The sequence below is a fragment of the Semicossyphus pulcher genome, unplaced genomic scaffold (assembly GCF_022749685.1).
Source record: "Semicossyphus pulcher isolate SPU_LCO1_2020_fin unplaced genomic scaffold, fSemPul1.0.p SCAF_10, whole genome shotgun sequence".
NCBI lineage: Eukaryota > Metazoa > Chordata > Actinopteri > Labriformes > Labridae > Semicossyphus > Semicossyphus pulcher.
In genome coordinates this window covers 12,116,284-12,134,125 of record NW_027211604.1, presented here as the reverse complement: position 1 = coordinate 12,134,125, position 17,842 = coordinate 12,116,284, and the positions used below count along the sequence as shown (strand labels likewise).

Here is a 17,842-nt window from a genome sequence, read left to right as displayed (position 1 = left end):
ATTAGATGTCTTGGGATCGATGCAGCCTCTTCTCCCAATCATTAAGACTGCTCTTAACAGATTACAGCCCCCTCCCAAACACGCACGGTATTTTCTCCTCCTCTTCCTGCTCCTCCTCCTGTCTCACATACTCTCCTTTTCTCCAGATGAAGCAGGAGACGACCCCCTAAGCACGACTTCAGCTTTTCACTTTCATTTCAGCCTTTTTGGTGCATTTTCGACAACCTAAAGCCGCAGGTCAGATCTTAGTGTCAGACCTCTGGTGTCACCTGTGCTCCATCGCTGCCCAGATGAGCCGTCAGCGGAATGAGAAAGACTAAATACAAGAGGTGGTGGTGAACAGACTACAACTGTTAAAGATGGACCTGCTTACAATTTTCTGTCACCTCCTGCTTTTGTGCTTCGATCCATCTGAAGCCTCCAGCCTCATTACAGGTAAGCTGCACACACAAAACACAACCCAGCACAAAGATATAAACTCTTGATTTAATTGTGGATGTACCTTTGGTTTCCTCATGGCTTACCCTTCTGACCCTATGCTGGATGTTTGGCTGTTGAAGCGGACATATTTGAAGCCAGAGGTAGGTAACACACACTCCTCCTGAAACTTTTTGAAGTGGATTCTATGAGACACAGGAAGCTCATGTAGAGAAGCTAAAATGGGTGTAATAAGATCGCATTTTTTGGACCCAGTTAAAAGCAGAGCCTGAGACAATGGAGAGACTTTTGATTTCACCTAGAGGGAGCATGTAAAGGGAGAAAGGATGGGAACTACACTTGAGCCAAATTAAGACGATGTGTGTGATATGTGCCGAAGCATGTGATCAAAATTCAATGCACATCTGACGCATGTAATGAGGTGTAGCCTATGTGTGTGTGTGGGTGCAGGCCAACGTGTGTGCAAAGCAGGAAAAGGGAAGCCGTGCTACAAGCTGGCCTATTTCTCTGAGCTCCGGCGGAGGCTGAACTTTGCGGAGGCGGAGCTGGCCTGCAGACGGGACGGAGGGCAGCTGCTGAGCGTGGAGTCGGAGTCGGAGCAGAAGATCATAGAGCAGCTCATCACAGAGCTCCGCCCGACGGACGGAGACTTCTGGATCGGTCTCCGGCGTAATCATGGAAATGAGGACAGCAGCTCCGACTGCTCCGCACAGTACTACTGGCTGGATGGCAGCAAGTCTACATTCAGGTGGGTGTGAGGTCAGAAGGTCAAGAGGTAAAAGGCGAGGGCAAGATGAGTATTTTAGATTTAAGAGAGATTAAAGAGTACTTCTGTAAAATAATAAATGGTTTTGCATTAGCTGCTTTTTTTCACCGCTGAACTTATGATGAGGAAAAGAGTTTTAGCATTCAATGATAAATGGTAAATACAGCCCAATCAGTACAGATTTCTTTTGGCCTAAGTACACAAGTACACAACAAGTGTATTAACTTATAACCAAGATGATTGCAAATGTAGATAGATAAGCAAAAAACTAAGTTCAGACCAAAGTAGGGGCATTTTTTGCTTATCACAACTACAGACAAAGTCAAGACACAAATAGATGAGAATTTGAGCCGGACGGCATGAACGACGCAGCATGACTATGCTTACGTCAAATTCTCTTATTGACGCAAGTTGAAATTGTAATCAGAAGCTTCCATACACCAACTTTACCTAAATTTACCAGTATAAATCTTACAATTTTCAGAATTATATCTAGAAACTACAGACGTCAATGTTATTTAATTACTTTTTTATTTTTTATGTAGAAATGTTCGCTTTGTTAAGTTACCTGTAATTGCAACAAAACTGCGTATGTGGGCGTTTCGTGTGTGTTTGTTGTAGGAACTGGCACTGGGATGAGCCATCATGCGGCTATGAGGTGTGTGTGGTGATGTATCACCAACCCTCCGCTCCTCCGGGCCTGGGCGGGCTCTACATGTTTCAGTGGAACGACGACAATTGCGAAACCAAGAACAACTTCATCTGCAAATACACTTCAGGTACTGGTGACACACGATGACAATATTCTTTTACTTTGAAAATACTGGAACATTGTTGATTGTGAATCATTGTCTCCACAGAGAAGCCACCGGACCCTTCCCCTTCTCCTAACGCCTCGCAAACAAGTAAAACACACCTATATGATGATTAGAATATGTCACCACTGTATTTTATAGATGTTTTGCGTACTTTAAAAGTGAGTGTGGCTGGTATACAGAGTGCTTTTCATTACAGACGTCTTCCCTTCATCAGTGCTGCCGTGGAATCCAAGAGACCACAACCAGAGCAGAAGCACAGGTGGAGTGACCCCAGACTCCTATTGAGAAATGTTTTTTATGATACAGAGAAGAACATACGCTCACTGCTCTGTAGGTGTAATATAAAAATGGCAGCATGACATCTACTTAATCGGTATCTCTCTGTCTATGTGCCTTTTTTAGCTCTGAATTTGGTTTACATCATCATCCCCACCATTCCCTTGATACTGCTCCTACTGACGGTGCTGGGAGTCTGCTGCTTCAAACTTCTTGTCAGACGGTGAGGATCCAAACAAAGGCAGATACTGCAGACTAAAGACAAACAGTTATACTTCACCTAAAGATTTCCATTCCAACTATCATCGGATAGATTTCCTGCAAAGACATTTGATCTTATGCAGCTCAAACTGAACAGATTTAAGGACTTTAAGTGAGTTTAAAACCCAACCCATATTTAGCTAATGTGCTTATTGTGAATTAAAAATATATATATATTCACAACTTCATTGAGCAACCTATAAGCTACAGCCATCATGAGGATGCAGCTCTCTGTGCGGGCGAGCGTCACAAAGTCGCTCTCTGAGATCATTTTCCTCTGTAACTGCTTGGTGTTACTCTGTATCTTTAACTGTCAACTAATCTCCGGAAAAGAACAAACCCGACAATGTTTAGTCTGCCTCTCAACACTCAGTGAAGACTTTAAAATCTCCCCAACATGTATTGTGTTTATTTTATTAAGGCTGTGAAAGACAGCCGGGCACTGAAGTTTTAGAAAACGATACTCACACAGAAGGAAAACGTGCATTTGATTGGGACTATTTTCAACAGCGGACTAATATATGCTAGAGAGTTTAACGGCAGGACAGGGTTTGTGGGAAATAATCTACAGTGCCAATAACTGTCGTAATCAAGTAATGTGTCATGTAGTAAGACAGTGTAGGTAAGTAATGTTTCTTATAGATTATTGGATAATAATGAAGCTCCATAGCTTTTCGTTTTTTCGATACTTCAGGAAACCAGCTGTATGTACTACATCCTTCACACTTTGTCAAAAGTATCATCCAGTTCAGGATTCTTTCTGTTACTGTTTAAAGTGTCTCTTTGTTGACAGAAGGAGGAAAGAGCAGAAATCTGAAGTATGCCAGACTGACCCAGCCATCGACAACAGCACGGCTCAAACAGACGTCTACAACGTCATTCGCTCCCAGAAGGACGACGACCTGGTTTCAGCTCGCCCGAACACCAAAAACACCTCCTTTCTATGCTCCTCTCCTGACACACCCACAGGTGACTACGACAACCTGGGGGGTCGGGACACAGAGAGCGGCTTTGTGACGCTCGCCAGCACAGAGAGCGGCTTCCTCAACTATGACCTCAACGACCTCAGCCTGGGGCGTCGGTGCACCCGCGACTTTTACGACACCAGCCTGGGCCGCTCAGGAAAGAGGGACCTGAAGGACAGCAGCCTGGGCTCCACTGGACACAGAGAGTTTTACGACAGGAGTCTGGGTCGTCGTACAACAAAGAGTGAGCATTACGGCAGCAGCGTTTACGGGGACCACGGACTGTATGATGGCAGCATCAGAGGAGGGAGCGACCTCTATGATACTAAACTGAGGCCTGGAAGTCAAACAGTAAAGGCTGACCTCTATCAGACTTACATCACCAACGGCAAGGAGGACTCTTACCAAACCAGCCTGGGGACATACGGAAACAGGAAGTCCTACCAAGCCAATCTGGATTGCTACAGAAACGGCCTGAACCTGGACGGAGGAAGGAGATACTTCAATGAACAAGATTGGATCAACAGTAGAGAAAACTACTGATCCTCTAAAGCTTCTTTAGTGTGTACAGCAGTGATTGTGTGATTGTGGACGATGGATTTGCAAAAAAAAACTTTGCATGGTTGTAAACGGTTGCCTTTTAGGAGATTAAAATCAGATGAGGATGTGCTCGAATTATATTTTTTCTGCTGGCCTCGCAACTCAATCTGAAGTCGGATGGTGAACTAGGCCCAAGTGACAAGTAGTTTTTTGTAATCTAACAGATTATGTCATGGAATATGGATTTAAATCTAATGGATCAGTTCACCCAAATTACCAAAAAATATTTCTCACCTATCTTTAGAAGTGTCCATTAAAAAGTTTTGTTTTGCCATCAGTATTTCTTATAAAATCTATAAAAAATCTAAACAATCTGCATGGCTACATGTTGCACCACAACATGCAAGAGAGTTTTTTAAATGTGCGTGACCGACGCTTAACACAGTTAGATATTAATAGGAGCTTGATCAATTTCTCCTTTAAGCGCACTGACTTGGAGAATGCTACTTTATATGTAAAACAGGCTGTTTGAATCCTTTTTAGGCTCCAGGGGGAGCTGCGCCAAGATCACTTCTCCGGTGATGTCAGTTTTTGATGTGATGTCCGGATTGTTTTGGGCTGGAGAACATTTCAGGTTTGAAGATGAAAACAATCTGGAGACATGCAGTTATGAAGAAGTGAGTTCACCCGACCTCTGCATCCCGTTTCTCATCCGTCAGCTCACGGCCACGATAGCCGTTACTAGCTTAACACGCCTGAACCTCCGATTAACTGTTTTTGAGTTGCATTGTGGGTAACGTAAGCACTAGGTTTTGATAACACTGATGAATGCGTAGAAAAAAAGAGATGGTATCTCTGGTTCTGCAGCCCCAATTTTGATCTTTTTTTTTCTAATATTGTCCATCTGTACAGCAATGCTTAATCTACGTACTCTTTTAACACAAGCCCCCTCTACATGATTAGCACCAGAAACTTGATGTCAGTTGATGTTGTGCTTAAACGCTGTCATCATGTTTTCTTTAAGCTAAGTTAGCACAAACAAATGCACACTGAGGAAATCTGGGAGGCAGTAGCTGCAGCTTTCCGGAGAATAGGACCATTAGGATGCCACTTCAAAGCTTTCATCAAACCTGTTATCACAGTAAGAGTAGCCAGATTACTTCTATACCGTTATATCGTCTTTTCCTCCTCTTAGTCCATAATTACAAACATTTACAGAAACCATTAAATAATATTCTTTTCAAGTAATAGCATGATCTAGAGTTTTTCAGATGCGACTGAGTCATTATGAGCAACGTTGTAGTAAATTGTGTGTGTGTGTGTGTGTGTGTATGCGTGTGTTTGTACAGCTTGTTTGCATGGCCTTGTCATGCTGCCCTTGCTTCATAGGATGACCATTGAGATCTTGAACCACAATGTTGCTGTGCCTGAAAACACTTTTTTTTTTAGTACCACCCAAGTTTCCCTGATAAAAACAGGCTACCTCAAACAGATTGAAACACAAACTAATTTCTGCTTGAGTGTGAGGCCTGAAATTTTGTATGTACCGCTAGTGTGTTTTGACATGGCCTTAAACATGGTGGAATTTCATTGATGTTCTTGCTATGGTTCTGTTTGATATCGAGTAAAACAAAGATGTCCGAATACAATGCTGGAGAGTGGAAAGGTGAATTCAGCCTGAGTGCCTGCAGCCTGACCACAGGAATGGCATGTTACTGAAGAGAATGATTAAATATAGCATTATTATTACTATTTATTCAGAATGTTTGATGCCTTGAAAGCTCTCCTGTAAGCGAGAGTGGTTTGTATGTTTGTTACATGAGGAAGTCTTCAAATAAAATGAGATGATAAATGAATCTGTTTTTAAGTGATTTTTGATTTAAAAAAAACAGGAAAGTTGTTTTAGCAGTATATCATGTTTAATTAACATTCCAAGTTAAATTAAAAACACACCTTCGCTGTCATTCATTTCCATCACTCAGACCCAACAGAGCACACAATAAGATACTGTTCAAGTGCTCACGAGAAAACACTGCAAGATTTTTTTCGTACACATTTTTCGGGGCAACATTTTCAAGTATGAAAAGAAAACACTTTTGTTTGTGTGGAACGGCCTCTACCGAGATAAACGCAAGAAAAATCTTGTAGTGTGCATCCAGTAACACACACACACACAAACTGACACACACTGAGATAAAATGTTCGCCAGGTCCAGTGGATATCTTCCAAGCAAAACTACACACGAACAATGTTCTCTTCACTCGTTCACACACACACGAGCCCAAACGCAGACATAAAGTCCTTAAAGGGTCTGATATCTTGAAGTTTTTCACAAGACAAATTGTTCAAAACACATGCATGCACCCATGTCCAACTATCACACACAGACACACACAGACAGACACACACACAGAAATACCAGCTGCTTTAAGGGGAAGTCATTGATTTCTGTTGTACTTTGGGCCTCTTCCAAATACAAAAAGTCAGCCATGGGTCCGCTTACGAGGCTGCTTTTGCCGCCGTGGTTTCAAGATGACGTAGCGTCTGTAGGTTGTGTGATGGTCTGATAAAAACGGGATGTAAAGCGCCCTGAAGAGACGAGATGACCTGAGAGGGAAAAATGGTTTATGTTATTTTTATTTTCAATTTTCAATTATGCAATAAATGTACACAAACTTATAAATGTTTTCATGATGTTTAGACGATTTGTAGCCATAAATATAATGTACATTATGCATTTGGAGAAATACCTTGATGCTTGAATAAAAGGCTTATAGGCGATGATGTTCCACTCCTCTTTGTTGGCTGCATAATTTGGCTCAAGTGGCGTCTCTTCCTCGATGTCCAGGTCTACTAAGTAGTGGCACTGCCGTAAATCAACCTGCCCAGCATAGAAATTTGGCAATCAAAATTAAATCAATATTGAATACAATGTCCACGTGTCAACTAACCTAAACGTGTTTGAGTGACTCACATATCTGGTTGGCTCCTCCAGATTCTGGTCGTTCATATTAGCCGGGATGATTTGAGTGGCCTGAGGACCGTGTGCGTATGGCTGAGGCAGCTGCCCTTTAAATTCAGACTGAATGAAGTGCAGCTGCCAGCTGGGGAACAGGAACAGACATTAGGAAGTGAAAAATACACTCTTTACACTTACACAATTACAAAGTTTCACTATGACACCTTAAGGTGGTTAAGGCCTCCTGAATACTGACTTGTGCGGTAGAAGGAAGCTGCTTGGGAAGCGGTACCACTCTTTTCCCACACACACACTAACAGGTCGGCCTTCAGGGACCGCGTGAAGAGTCGGATCCTTGGCGATGCGGTGAAACTCTGGGTAGAGGTCCAGAGGGGCATGGTAGCCTGTAGACAGAGAAAAGGTCTCTTTTGATCCTTCTTGAAATGTTGCTTTTGTTTCCCGACAACAGTGCCGAGAAAAACAAAGTCTATATAGGTTATACGTTTTTGCACAGACCTCTGAAGAGGGCAACTGAGCGCGACAGTGACAGCACTGAGAAAACCACGACTGTACTTAGAGCCAACCAGTTAGAGGAGACGGTGTAATGTTCCAGTCGGTATCGCTGGAAGAGGAAGTGGTAGCATTTCTGGAGGAAAATAAATAAATATGAAGAAATACATTTAAAATACAAATTAAGGCAGCTGACGCAGACGACTGACAAAATTCGACAAAACACACCTGTAGCGAGGAGAGGGCTACGGCCCCACTAAGGCAGATGAGAGGGTAGATGGGAAAGAGAAAACGCTCTTCTTTATGGGGTCTGGTGAAGAAAACCAACATCCAGATATACATGGGAGACAGAGTCAGCCAGTACGGACGGCCCAGGTTCTGTACTGCAGAGGACAGGAGTAAACAAGCGCATGACATGACAAGCTTTTAAAATAAGAAATTAATATGTGTAAGACCCATTTTTTATATTGCTTTTACCACTTTGAGGGACTGTGGTTCAGCATAGTATCATTTGTTGGGTGTTGTACTAACAGTTAAAAGTGACAGAACTGTATGAAAGTATGACACCACACAGTCCTCACCATTGAACCTGTGTAACAGTGTCTCCATGAGAGCAGTGAGTGGCAGAGAAAACAGTGCCAGAGCAAACACCAGGTTGAAGTTCAGGATCCCATTTACAAAGTAGAAATGCCACGGCTCTGTACCTGAAACACAAACGTGCAAAATGAGAGTTACATCTTGAGTGAATAGCAGAATAACAGATGTGATGGTCAAATAATGTATTCGGACAAAACAGATAATGATGGTAGTGTTGGACTCAAGCCACCTTATATATTTTCTTATTGGCAAAAGAGTTTGGCATGAATTGGTTGATGGTGGCGTTATGCCCTCTGGAGGGCAATAAAGACAGTGCAGCTTTTAATTTAAGACCACTATTGGCCTAACAACCCCTACAATAAAAACTGTAAACATAAACACTGTCTGTATTAGACACCTAACCTATGCTTAAAGAAAAATTATTTCCATGCAGCATAGTTTAATGTTTAATATAAAATTATTAAAATACGTTATACTATTAAATAAATTGTTTTTTAATAGACAACACAGAGTCAGAGGTTTGTGTTTATGAATTATCTTCGCCAACATGATGTAAAATTATTAATTTATAATATATATATATATAATATAATTATAATTTAATGATGTGTGCTTTTGTTTATTACCATACAAATCAGGCCCATGTGGTGTGAAGACATTGTACAGTAGAATATTAAGAGGAGCAACGACCAGTTTGCCATAAAAGAATGAGTCCACTGCCACCAGCGGCACCTGGGAAAGACAGACAGGATTGTGTTTACACTAATCTTTAGCAGCATAACAACATATGAATCATGAAGAATTACAAACACAGCCTTAGTGTTGGTATTTATCGTGACAGAGTCTGTTAAGTTATATTATAACATTTCTTATTTTACAAAACAGAAAAAATGTCATATATTCTTTATGTGTCCTGTATTAATGATTTACTCTCTCACAGACAGTCTGTGCACACACTGCAGCGGTGACACTGTTAAACTAGCTCATCTTCATGCACCTTTGTCCTGTAACATGCAAATGAACATGCATATTTGATTTGAAAAAATGTTCTCACCAGCAGCAGAAGCAAAGCAACAGCTGACCAGATGATAAAACTTTTCCACTGCCTCTTTAACACCAGCAGGTCGAAGGCGATGGGAAGCCTGCAGAGGACATAAACCAAAGCTGTATTAAAAGTATTAAAACATACTGACAAGTCTGTATGTGAAAGGTATTTCTGACAAATTTAGTTTACAATCCTACCCAATCAGAGCAGAGAAGGGCCATCCGACGATGGCACCGGCAGCCACACCTATGATGGCTAATGGAGTTGAGTCCTGAAACCATCCTGTCATGGCAACCAGTGTTGTGTACATACAGAAGGAGGAAGGCAGGAACGCTGAGGAGAAAGAATGAAGTAGATGGTCACTGCCTCAATATGCTTTCTCTGCAGAACACTATTCATCCAATCATCGTAGGAGCAGAATCACATAGAAATGCATTACAAATAAAAAAGTTGCTACAGACTGTCCACATTTCTGCTCTATATTTTTCTTTGTGTGCTGACTTGGCTACAAAGGGGCAAGGAAAATAAGGCGTTGCAATAAGTAATTTGAAAGGGCTGGCATGAAAAAAACACAAAAACCATAGTGAATATAAAAAAAAAGTATAGTTAAGTTGAGGCATGAAAGCACAGACAGAAAGACTGAGCAAGTAAATCTGACCAACCTGCAGACGAGCAGAACATTCCCGTGCTCAGGACGAGAAATGCCAACATCAGACGCCCCACATGCAAACCAAACTTCTTACACACTGCCCTGCGCCACACACAAATAAACCAAATAGTCACCTCTTAAATCTTATATTCAGTTAATATATATATGTGTAGAAATCTATGTAATAAGCTGTTAAAGCCAAAGCACTAAGGAGGCCTACATGCATTTGAAAGGAAAGTAAACTCACTTGTAGAAATAGAGCTCACTGACACAGCAGGAGAATGCTAAGACACATCGTACAAAGTAGAACACCAACACCTGCAACACAATCATAACACAGTACACCATTAGATTTGCCCTGCAGTTTTAAGGGTTTACAGTCTTTTACAGCTGTGTCTTATGGTGCAAGGCGTCTGAGGTTATTTAAAGTATTAACAAATGAACAGATATTAAATTGACAGCACGTTTGGAATAGTTACCTTATTTGTCTGAAGAACATGGGCATGCAAACAAGCAGGAAGAGCATGTAACCAAAGGTAGGCGTATGACCTGATGGCGTACAACGGAGAATATTCCCATGTTTGCATTCCTGTGCCGTACAGCAGGTAATGCATCTGTCAAGATAAAGTATGACAACAATTACAGACATGGACAGTTAAAGAAATGGACGCTGACAACTGACAGTTCACTCTAGGATTTGTGACAGTCATGATTAGCACTCACAGGCTCCCAGTAGTTGAAGGTCTCATCGCAGTCTGAGATGTTGCTGAGCAAAGCAGCGCAGAAACGTGCAGAGAGCAGGCACTTAAATGCAGTTGAACCTTCTGGAGCCCATACCTGCCCTCCGCGACTGACTGACCTGTTTTAAAAAACGACATAGAAAAGCAATTACTTAACAACCCTCAAAAACTATGCCTTTAAATCAAGATTCAAATCAGCTTCAAAGTGTATTAAACAACATCAAAATGCCTCAGTAACAGTGCATCATGTCTGCTTTGTGCATATTTGATAGAAAATAGTCTTAATCCTATAGTCTGACGAGCTAATCAACCTGTATACCTGCCTTTTAACTCCTGTTTGTCTATGTGATTTAATGTAGAGACTCAACTTATTGATGTTTCCAGTGCACCTGCTTTCAGTTAAATGCAAATCATTTCAGAGCTGTCAAATTAATCTGCCTTTAATTACAGGAATTAAGTGTTTGTCGAACAGCAAATAACTGTCTGCTCACAACAGAGACAGGACCAGCTCTTATGACTCAGTTTAACGAATGGCTGTAACACAGAGGAAAAAAGCTGAGCTATGACTGAGCACTAACACTTCCCTTCAAAAGACCATACTAATTATACGTTACGTTTTTATATAGTTATTCTCCACTTTTGTTACAGTTCGTCCAATAAGCAGTCCTTTTGTCTTTTGTTTTCAGCTCGCAGCCCTCACCTGTTTTAAGTTATACATACTTGTTTAATCTAATTGTCCTTTATTATATGGAATAACTTGTATTTTAGCTAAGCCATAAAAGCATACCACCTGGTATTTCACTATGCATATTGTTTGTCTATTATAGGTGCCATTAAACCTTAGTGTATCTATAATATGCAGATATTCTTTACACTTTATACTGTGAACCTTTGTAAATGTATGCACAAGTGTAGAGCTTATACATATTTTTATGTTATATCTTTTCAAATTATTTACTCTACTATTTTGTTTTGTCTATTTTTTGTTTGCATTTTGGCAGTATTTACTTTATTTTCTCTAGTTTTCTTACTATATTTACTGTTACGGACCATTCAATTCCTTGTATGTTCAAACATACTTGGCAATAACTTGACTTTAAATTATGGATCCTAAATGCATTGCTACAACATTTGTAGTTTCAACTCAAGTGGTGTCACAATGAGTAAAAATAGATCCTTTAAAAGATAATCACAATAACAGCTGAGTTGCACTACATTATCTGTGTAATAATGCATTCTTACTTTTATTATGTATGTGTGCCCATTATAATACCCTAAGGACAGCTGTGTGCTTGTTTAGACAGTATTGATTACCACTTCATTAATCTAGTCTTTCTAGTTACAGTGATACAGTGTTTCTGGCAGTGTTTCCTCCAGGTCACACCCATCATCAGGATTAGGTAGATTAGAGGCTCAGCTGTAGCTTAGCATTGATCCCCACGTGACGTTTTGTTATGAGACGTCATCTTAAGAATTGCCTGAATTCATCTTGTCTAAATAATCAATAACAGCGTCAAATCAACAACAATGATCACTATGATATGAAATAAACCTTTTTGTCCGAGCTGGGCTTGAGTTGACCCACTCATCATGGCAGTTTAACCTGTGTGTTTATCATAAATCTGGCAGAGTGACAGCTTCGAAGAATGAATGAACCTGACCAGGTAACACCACACTGCGTTACGTGGCTCAATCTTATCATAAACCATGCAACTAATTTGTGTCTGTGGCGGAAGCATAACATAAGAAACATATTACTTAAAACTGCTGTAAACACACGGCCTATTGATTGTTGGTGGACGTTATAAATCGCTGATGTCGTCTGGTTATGCTCAAAACTTCCTCAGAACATCAAAGTAGCACGCTAGCTAGCTCCCCCCTGCTCAGGCTGTTAATCAGACCGGGGATGGAGCCCACAACACCGGTGAGACCGGCTCACACTCACTCTTGCCGAGTCTCTGTGGTTTTACTGTCATCGACCGACTTCTCCTCTTTCGGTGGCCGAGCATCGGTGTGGACGTTCACGTTGTTTGCATCTTGTCTGCTGCCTCGCCTGGTTCGCTGCCGAAGCGCTTTGGCCGCCATGTTTTCCGATGTTGCTCCCGAGTCGGACTTCGTTCATTATCGCCGCAGCCCGATCATTGACCAAACGGCATCCTCCAGCGTGACACATGAAGGCAACACGGAAGCGATAAAGGGGCGTGGTCGCTTTAAGTGACAGCTGAGTGCCTGTAAGTTTTGCCATTAGAAATATGACATTCATCTAACATCAGTGTGTTTCACCAAACACGTTTTGTAGTATTCTTAAACGCCTAGTGCTTTTCCATTATTTACAAGAGCAAAAGTTACACATTGAGTAAAATTCAATACAAAAATGAGGAAAGGAGGGCTGTGGGCCAGAACATAATTTAGAGCTATCTTCCAATTACCTGTCTTACCTGTCTAATAGTTTTCATTTCATACTTCTAGTCGTTACCTCAGTTACCTTATTTAAACTCATGGCCATGTTTGCGTTGTTGGTGCTTTTTTAATGCAAATATTGGTCAAATATGCAAAATAGGTGCAAAGTAGCCTCTTTTATAGTCCTTGCTCCTTTTTTTGTAAATAACTATAATATATGGTCATAATCATAGGTTAGCTACAGTAGACACAGTTTAGTTGGTACATTTCCATCTAATCTATTTGAATGAATTGCTTACATGACCTAGGGTCCAGTGCAGGCCAGCAGAACATGAACGATATCGACCATAAAATTGAACATATATAAAGAATGAAGTTCCTATTCATAACTAATTATTCTTTAATACACATGTACAAGGAAATTGGCATACGTGACTTTAGTGTATCCAATAATACCTAAATGTAACTACATTTCAGAGGGAGATATTGTTTACCCTACACTTTTTTTAATCACACTACTTTTATTTAACAGCCATTGTAACTACGTTGGGTCATCATGTAATTTAAATACAGTTGTAAATTCCAAGGGAACTAACAGGAAGTCCTGAAAATCTTATTTTGTTGCATCCAGTATGATAATAAGTTATCGGGACGACATACAGTATGTTGCGTTCATAAAATAAATAAACATACTCTTTTAAGAGCTCCATAATTTAACACTGTAAAAGCTACCAATTTGCCTTATTAGTATTTTTACTTTTGATACTTATATTTTGCTGGTCATATTTCTGCATTTTAACTCAAGTATACTTTCCAATGTCAGACTTTTACTTTGACAGAATTGTTTTACACTCTGGTATTCTGAGTACTTCTGCTTTAGCTTGTTATGGATGCTATTATGACAGAGATTATTTATTCCAGGGATGTTTAAAGCAATATAGTTGCTTTTTGGCTTTCTCACAGCATGTACTACGTGCATTAATTCTCAATAGACCACACTCTTAGGATAAATGACTGGTTTATTTCATAACTAAAACACACACAAATACACAGAATCCAAATCACATTTCAAATACATACAACAGCAAATAATGCTGCCTCAACTACTGTAAACACTCTACACATACAGTTTTGCAGATTATACACTTAAAATTCCTTTGCTGTAACAAACACACAAGGATTAACTCCCCGTTTCTGCTAAAGATTTGAATGCAGCTACCTGATAGTGACTTGCAAATGAGAGGATAGCAAGGATTCCAGCTCTTGATGAAACTGGAGTGCTTGTGTGTGTGACAGGGCATGTGTGTGGGAGCGGTAGATGAGTCTGTAGCAGTAACTGGTCTGGCTCAGGTCGGGATGTGAGAACCTGTCGATAAGTTTAACTTGCTCTACTGACCCACGGCCGGCCTCTCGCACCACAGCGTGGAACTTCCTCTCCTCCCATGTCGGCCCCGTCCAGAAGCTGATGTCAAAGCTGAAGTGTTCGGGGAACAGGGAGAATGGCTGAAAGGGTTCCCCTGGCGACAGGCGGAGTTCAAACTGTTTTAAGAAGCGCGAGTCGTGTGACCACAGCATCCTCCAGTCGGGGAGTGAGAACAGCAGCACGGCTAGGAGGTCCAAATTTAAGGACATTGTGATGCTGATATGGCTGATGTTGTTGCTTGCACTGCTTTCAAAGACCCTTCCAACTAAACCCATTGGCTGTGCTGTCAGACGCAGACCTCCTTTATCTGTGATGAAAGAGACCCCGAAGGGAGCGAGCAGCTTTTCCAACCTCTTTCCAAGCAATTTGATTGGCTCACATTCTGAAGGGAGAACGGCTGTGATGAGGAGCTCATGAAAGGCAGGAAGAGCCCAGAGGTTGATGTGCACGTTCTTGAACACTAGGCCACTAATGCCACATAACGAGCTGGTGACACCATTACAGCCCCCACAGGGCCCCTCCTTATGTCCTTCATCACTTTTACTACTCCCCTCATTGTCCCCATCTCTTCCTGCATTATTAATCAACTCTTCTTTGTTAGTTAGCAGCTCTTCCATCTGAGGAAGCAGGGATGGACGCAGCAAATAAAGACCGCTTTCCTCATCAGGATCAACATCAATAGAGCATGCAGACCTTAAGCTCTCAGCTCCTCTGCTTCTCACCCTGTCTGCTTTATCTGAGGTAACACATGTGGCTAGCGCAGCATCGCGTGTGTCTGCGCGGCCCAGACTGTCCAAAAGTGGATCTCCTTCTTTGTCTGCAGAGATTTCAGAGTCAGAGTTGAGGTCTTTTTGAAGCAAGTGGATCCAGTAACAGTGGGCACTGTCGACGTCACAGCGACTCGCCTGCAGCTGTTTGGCCGTGAGGAGGGAGGGAATAGTCTCTGTCGTCATAGAGACTGACCACTTTTCAGCCAGTCCTTTGAGAATAAAATCCTGCACCAACCTGACAGGGTGAACAGACCCTGAACTGAGAAATCCCCTTATGAAAGAGAAGAGACAGGAAGCATAGGGTTACATAACTTTCTTTTTTCTACTACAGAAATAGCATGAGAGGTTCTTTGTTATTGTACCTGGATATGTAATCACTGAGCTCTGCGGGTATGTTGTACTGGACTTTCTCCCCTTCAACGGCCTCCTCCACTGTAAGTATCTGAGCGGAGGTGTAGGGGAGGCTGCGAGTGAACACGTGGACTAAAGCTTTCTCCACATGAAAGCCCTTATCCTGGCTCCTGTACAACAGCAACATCATCGTCATTGAACAGCATCAATATGCAAATACACACACACACACCAATGCACAAACACAAAGGACTGTTTCTATTTGTACCACGAAACACTCACCTTCACTCCTTACCTGTATCCAGTGCACTTGTAGCTCTGGAGTTTGTCACTCTCAAAAGGATGGACGTCAGTAAGGATCAGGTGAGCCTCTGCTGCCATGGCAGCCACCTGCCAGCTGTTGTGCCACTCTCGCTTCGGGTGGTCCACTGGTGTCCCACCCTGCCCGTTACACAATGACACATGAACCTCCCCATCTTCAGCTAACACCTGAACACAACTGGAAGCACAGAAAAAAAACAAGCAACTGTTAATCTATAAATCTTGCACACTGTACACACTGTATATAGACATGTATCAATGTATGTACTTTACATAACCACCCACTATTTATATATATATTTATATATATAAAGTAATCTAGGGCTTTACCCATTCAATATTTATTCATTTGCACTATTTTTTTTATTGTCAATCTTCAGAATGCTTGACTTTTATATAGACTTGTATGATGTTGGTCATTGTAGATTGTTATTACACAAATAAAACCTTGTTTTACCCACTACTTTGTACAAAATAGTTGTATAGTAATATTTGCCGATCTTTGCTCAGATTTCTTGTCCTACTTTTAAGCTGAATGCCTGTTTTTTTCCTGTAAATTGTTCTGGGTTTTGATGTATATTAAGAGCAACTTAAATAAAAGTCACATTTCTTATGTAAACACATAATAGGTTATGTGATCCTTTGTAAACAGAGCTTCCTTTTAGAAATATAAATATTTTTTCTTCAAATGCAGCCATGAGAGAAATTAGATAAAAAGAACGTGTATCACAGTACTTGGTAGTTGTCAAGTTGCATACAAATTTTATTAAGAAGAAACATACCTCAGGAATTATAGCTGTAGCTTTGTAGGTATTGTGCTAAACATTGCAAAATATTGTGAAATGTGAAAAGGGATTTTTGATAGGAAGAAAAGAAAAATATCCTTAAGTGCTTTTTTATTCATAGTTTGAAAAATTAAGTTTGGATAATAATGGAATAAAATATAGATTTTTCTTTTCTGGTCAAATAATGAACTTTAACAAATAATGTTATTACTGTATTTAGAAAAGTTGACATTATGTAAAAAGATAATGAAGGATGCAGGAGCTCTGTGACAACACAAAATGCTGCATATTCATATATTTGATGGTATGACGTAATTATACCTGAGGAAGAAGTTTTTGAGAAGCTCTCTATTCTTTTTAACCCCACTCTTCCTCCCGCGGTGAGGGAAGTTAAACACCACCCGGTCAAACACACGGCCCTGGAAAGAGGTACACTCCCCCAGCTTTGTGCAGTCCACCCCGAACAGCACCGTCCCTCCTGGTTAACAAATGTGAAAGAAAAAAAAAAAAGTTTAGTAAAAAAAGTGTACCCGCACAAAATGTAATACAATTATAGAAGCAGTCACGAGCATGTACCTGAGTCCTTGATAATCTGGATATTAGTGGCTGCCCCTTCGTGCCGCAGTGCTTCTTCCTGACGCTGCAGGCAAGTGGCCGTCACGCTGGTCTCTGTGTCACTATGTAACTGGCTCATAGAGGCAGAAAAAGAAAAGTTCCCTTCTCCTACCAGCAATACGGACCGTGAAGGAGACATATCCAACTGGAAAGTAGGTAGGGAAACAGAAAATCTAATTCCCTCAAGGTTTCCCCAAAGGCTGTCTCCGAGTGCGAAAGGAAGAGACGCGCGTGGGAGTGAAAATGACCACCTACTGCCTTCCTCCTTACTGTCTAATATGATGGTAGTAATAGCACATTTTAGTAACTAACGACCGTAAATTATATATAAGACTGGCCCAGGTGAAAAACAGAAATTACACTGACTGTAAAGTGGAACAAAATCTGTTGACCTTCTCCCGCTCCCCGGCGCTGCAGTACATCAAAGCCGAACAACATTATCTCACCTGTAGCGGCTTGCGTTGAATGCTGTGTCAAACATACAGTAGTCCGACTAGAAACAAAACGTCATGACTGTTACGCTGTTCACCCGAGCTCTCTTAGCCCCAAACAAAAAATCTAACGTATAATAAGTTAAGTCAGAAAATGTACAGTTATTATTTTGTTAATATTA

General features: G+C 41.1%; 3 protein-coding genes across 3 annotated transcripts; 1 reads left to right on the top strand and 2 right to left on the bottom strand.

The window, feature by feature from the left end:
• Positions 1 to 359: 359 nt before the first annotated feature.
• Positions 360 to 4,168, top strand: layna (layilin a). The gene is made up of 8 exons (XM_069676358.1): positions 360 to 435; positions 561 to 581; positions 889 to 1,186; positions 1,826 to 1,983; positions 2,065 to 2,109; positions 2,219 to 2,281; positions 2,425 to 2,521; positions 3,353 to 4,168. Exons 1-8 carry the CDS (start codon positions 360 to 362, stop codon positions 4,065 to 4,067), a joined length of 1,473 nt encoding a protein of 490 aa, XP_069532459.1. The 3' UTR covers positions 4,068 to 4,168.
• Positions 4,169 to 5,970: 1,802 nt separating this feature from the next.
• On the bottom strand, positions 5,971 to 12,686 carry alg9 (ALG9 alpha-1,2-mannosyltransferase). Its single transcript, XM_069670358.1, has 15 exons — positions 12,510 to 12,686; positions 10,548 to 10,683; positions 10,304 to 10,438; positions 10,072 to 10,142; positions 9,838 to 9,926; positions 9,373 to 9,508; positions 9,185 to 9,272; positions 8,757 to 8,862; positions 8,115 to 8,237; positions 7,762 to 7,916; positions 7,540 to 7,669; positions 7,280 to 7,427; positions 7,039 to 7,168; positions 6,815 to 6,945; positions 5,971 to 6,671 (listed from the first exon to the last, which is right to left on the bottom strand). The coding sequence occupies exons 1-15, from the start codon at positions 12,647 to 12,649 to the stop codon at positions 6,548 to 6,550; spliced, it is 1,842 nt and encodes a 613-aa protein (XP_069526459.1). The 5' UTR covers positions 12,650 to 12,686; the 3' UTR covers positions 5,971 to 6,547.
• Positions 12,687 to 14,007: 1,321 nt separating this feature from the next.
• fdxacb1 (ferredoxin-fold anticodon binding domain containing 1) lies at positions 14,008 to 17,672 on the bottom strand. The gene is made up of 5 exons (XM_069674215.1): positions 17,191 to 17,672; positions 16,936 to 17,092; positions 15,804 to 16,007; positions 15,520 to 15,678; positions 14,008 to 15,428 (listed from the first exon to the last, which is right to left on the bottom strand). Exons 1-5 carry the CDS (start codon positions 17,366 to 17,368, stop codon positions 14,180 to 14,182), a joined length of 1,947 nt encoding a protein of 648 aa, XP_069530316.1. The 5' UTR covers positions 17,369 to 17,672; the 3' UTR covers positions 14,008 to 14,179.
• Between the last annotated feature and the right edge of the window lie 170 nt (positions 17,673 to 17,842).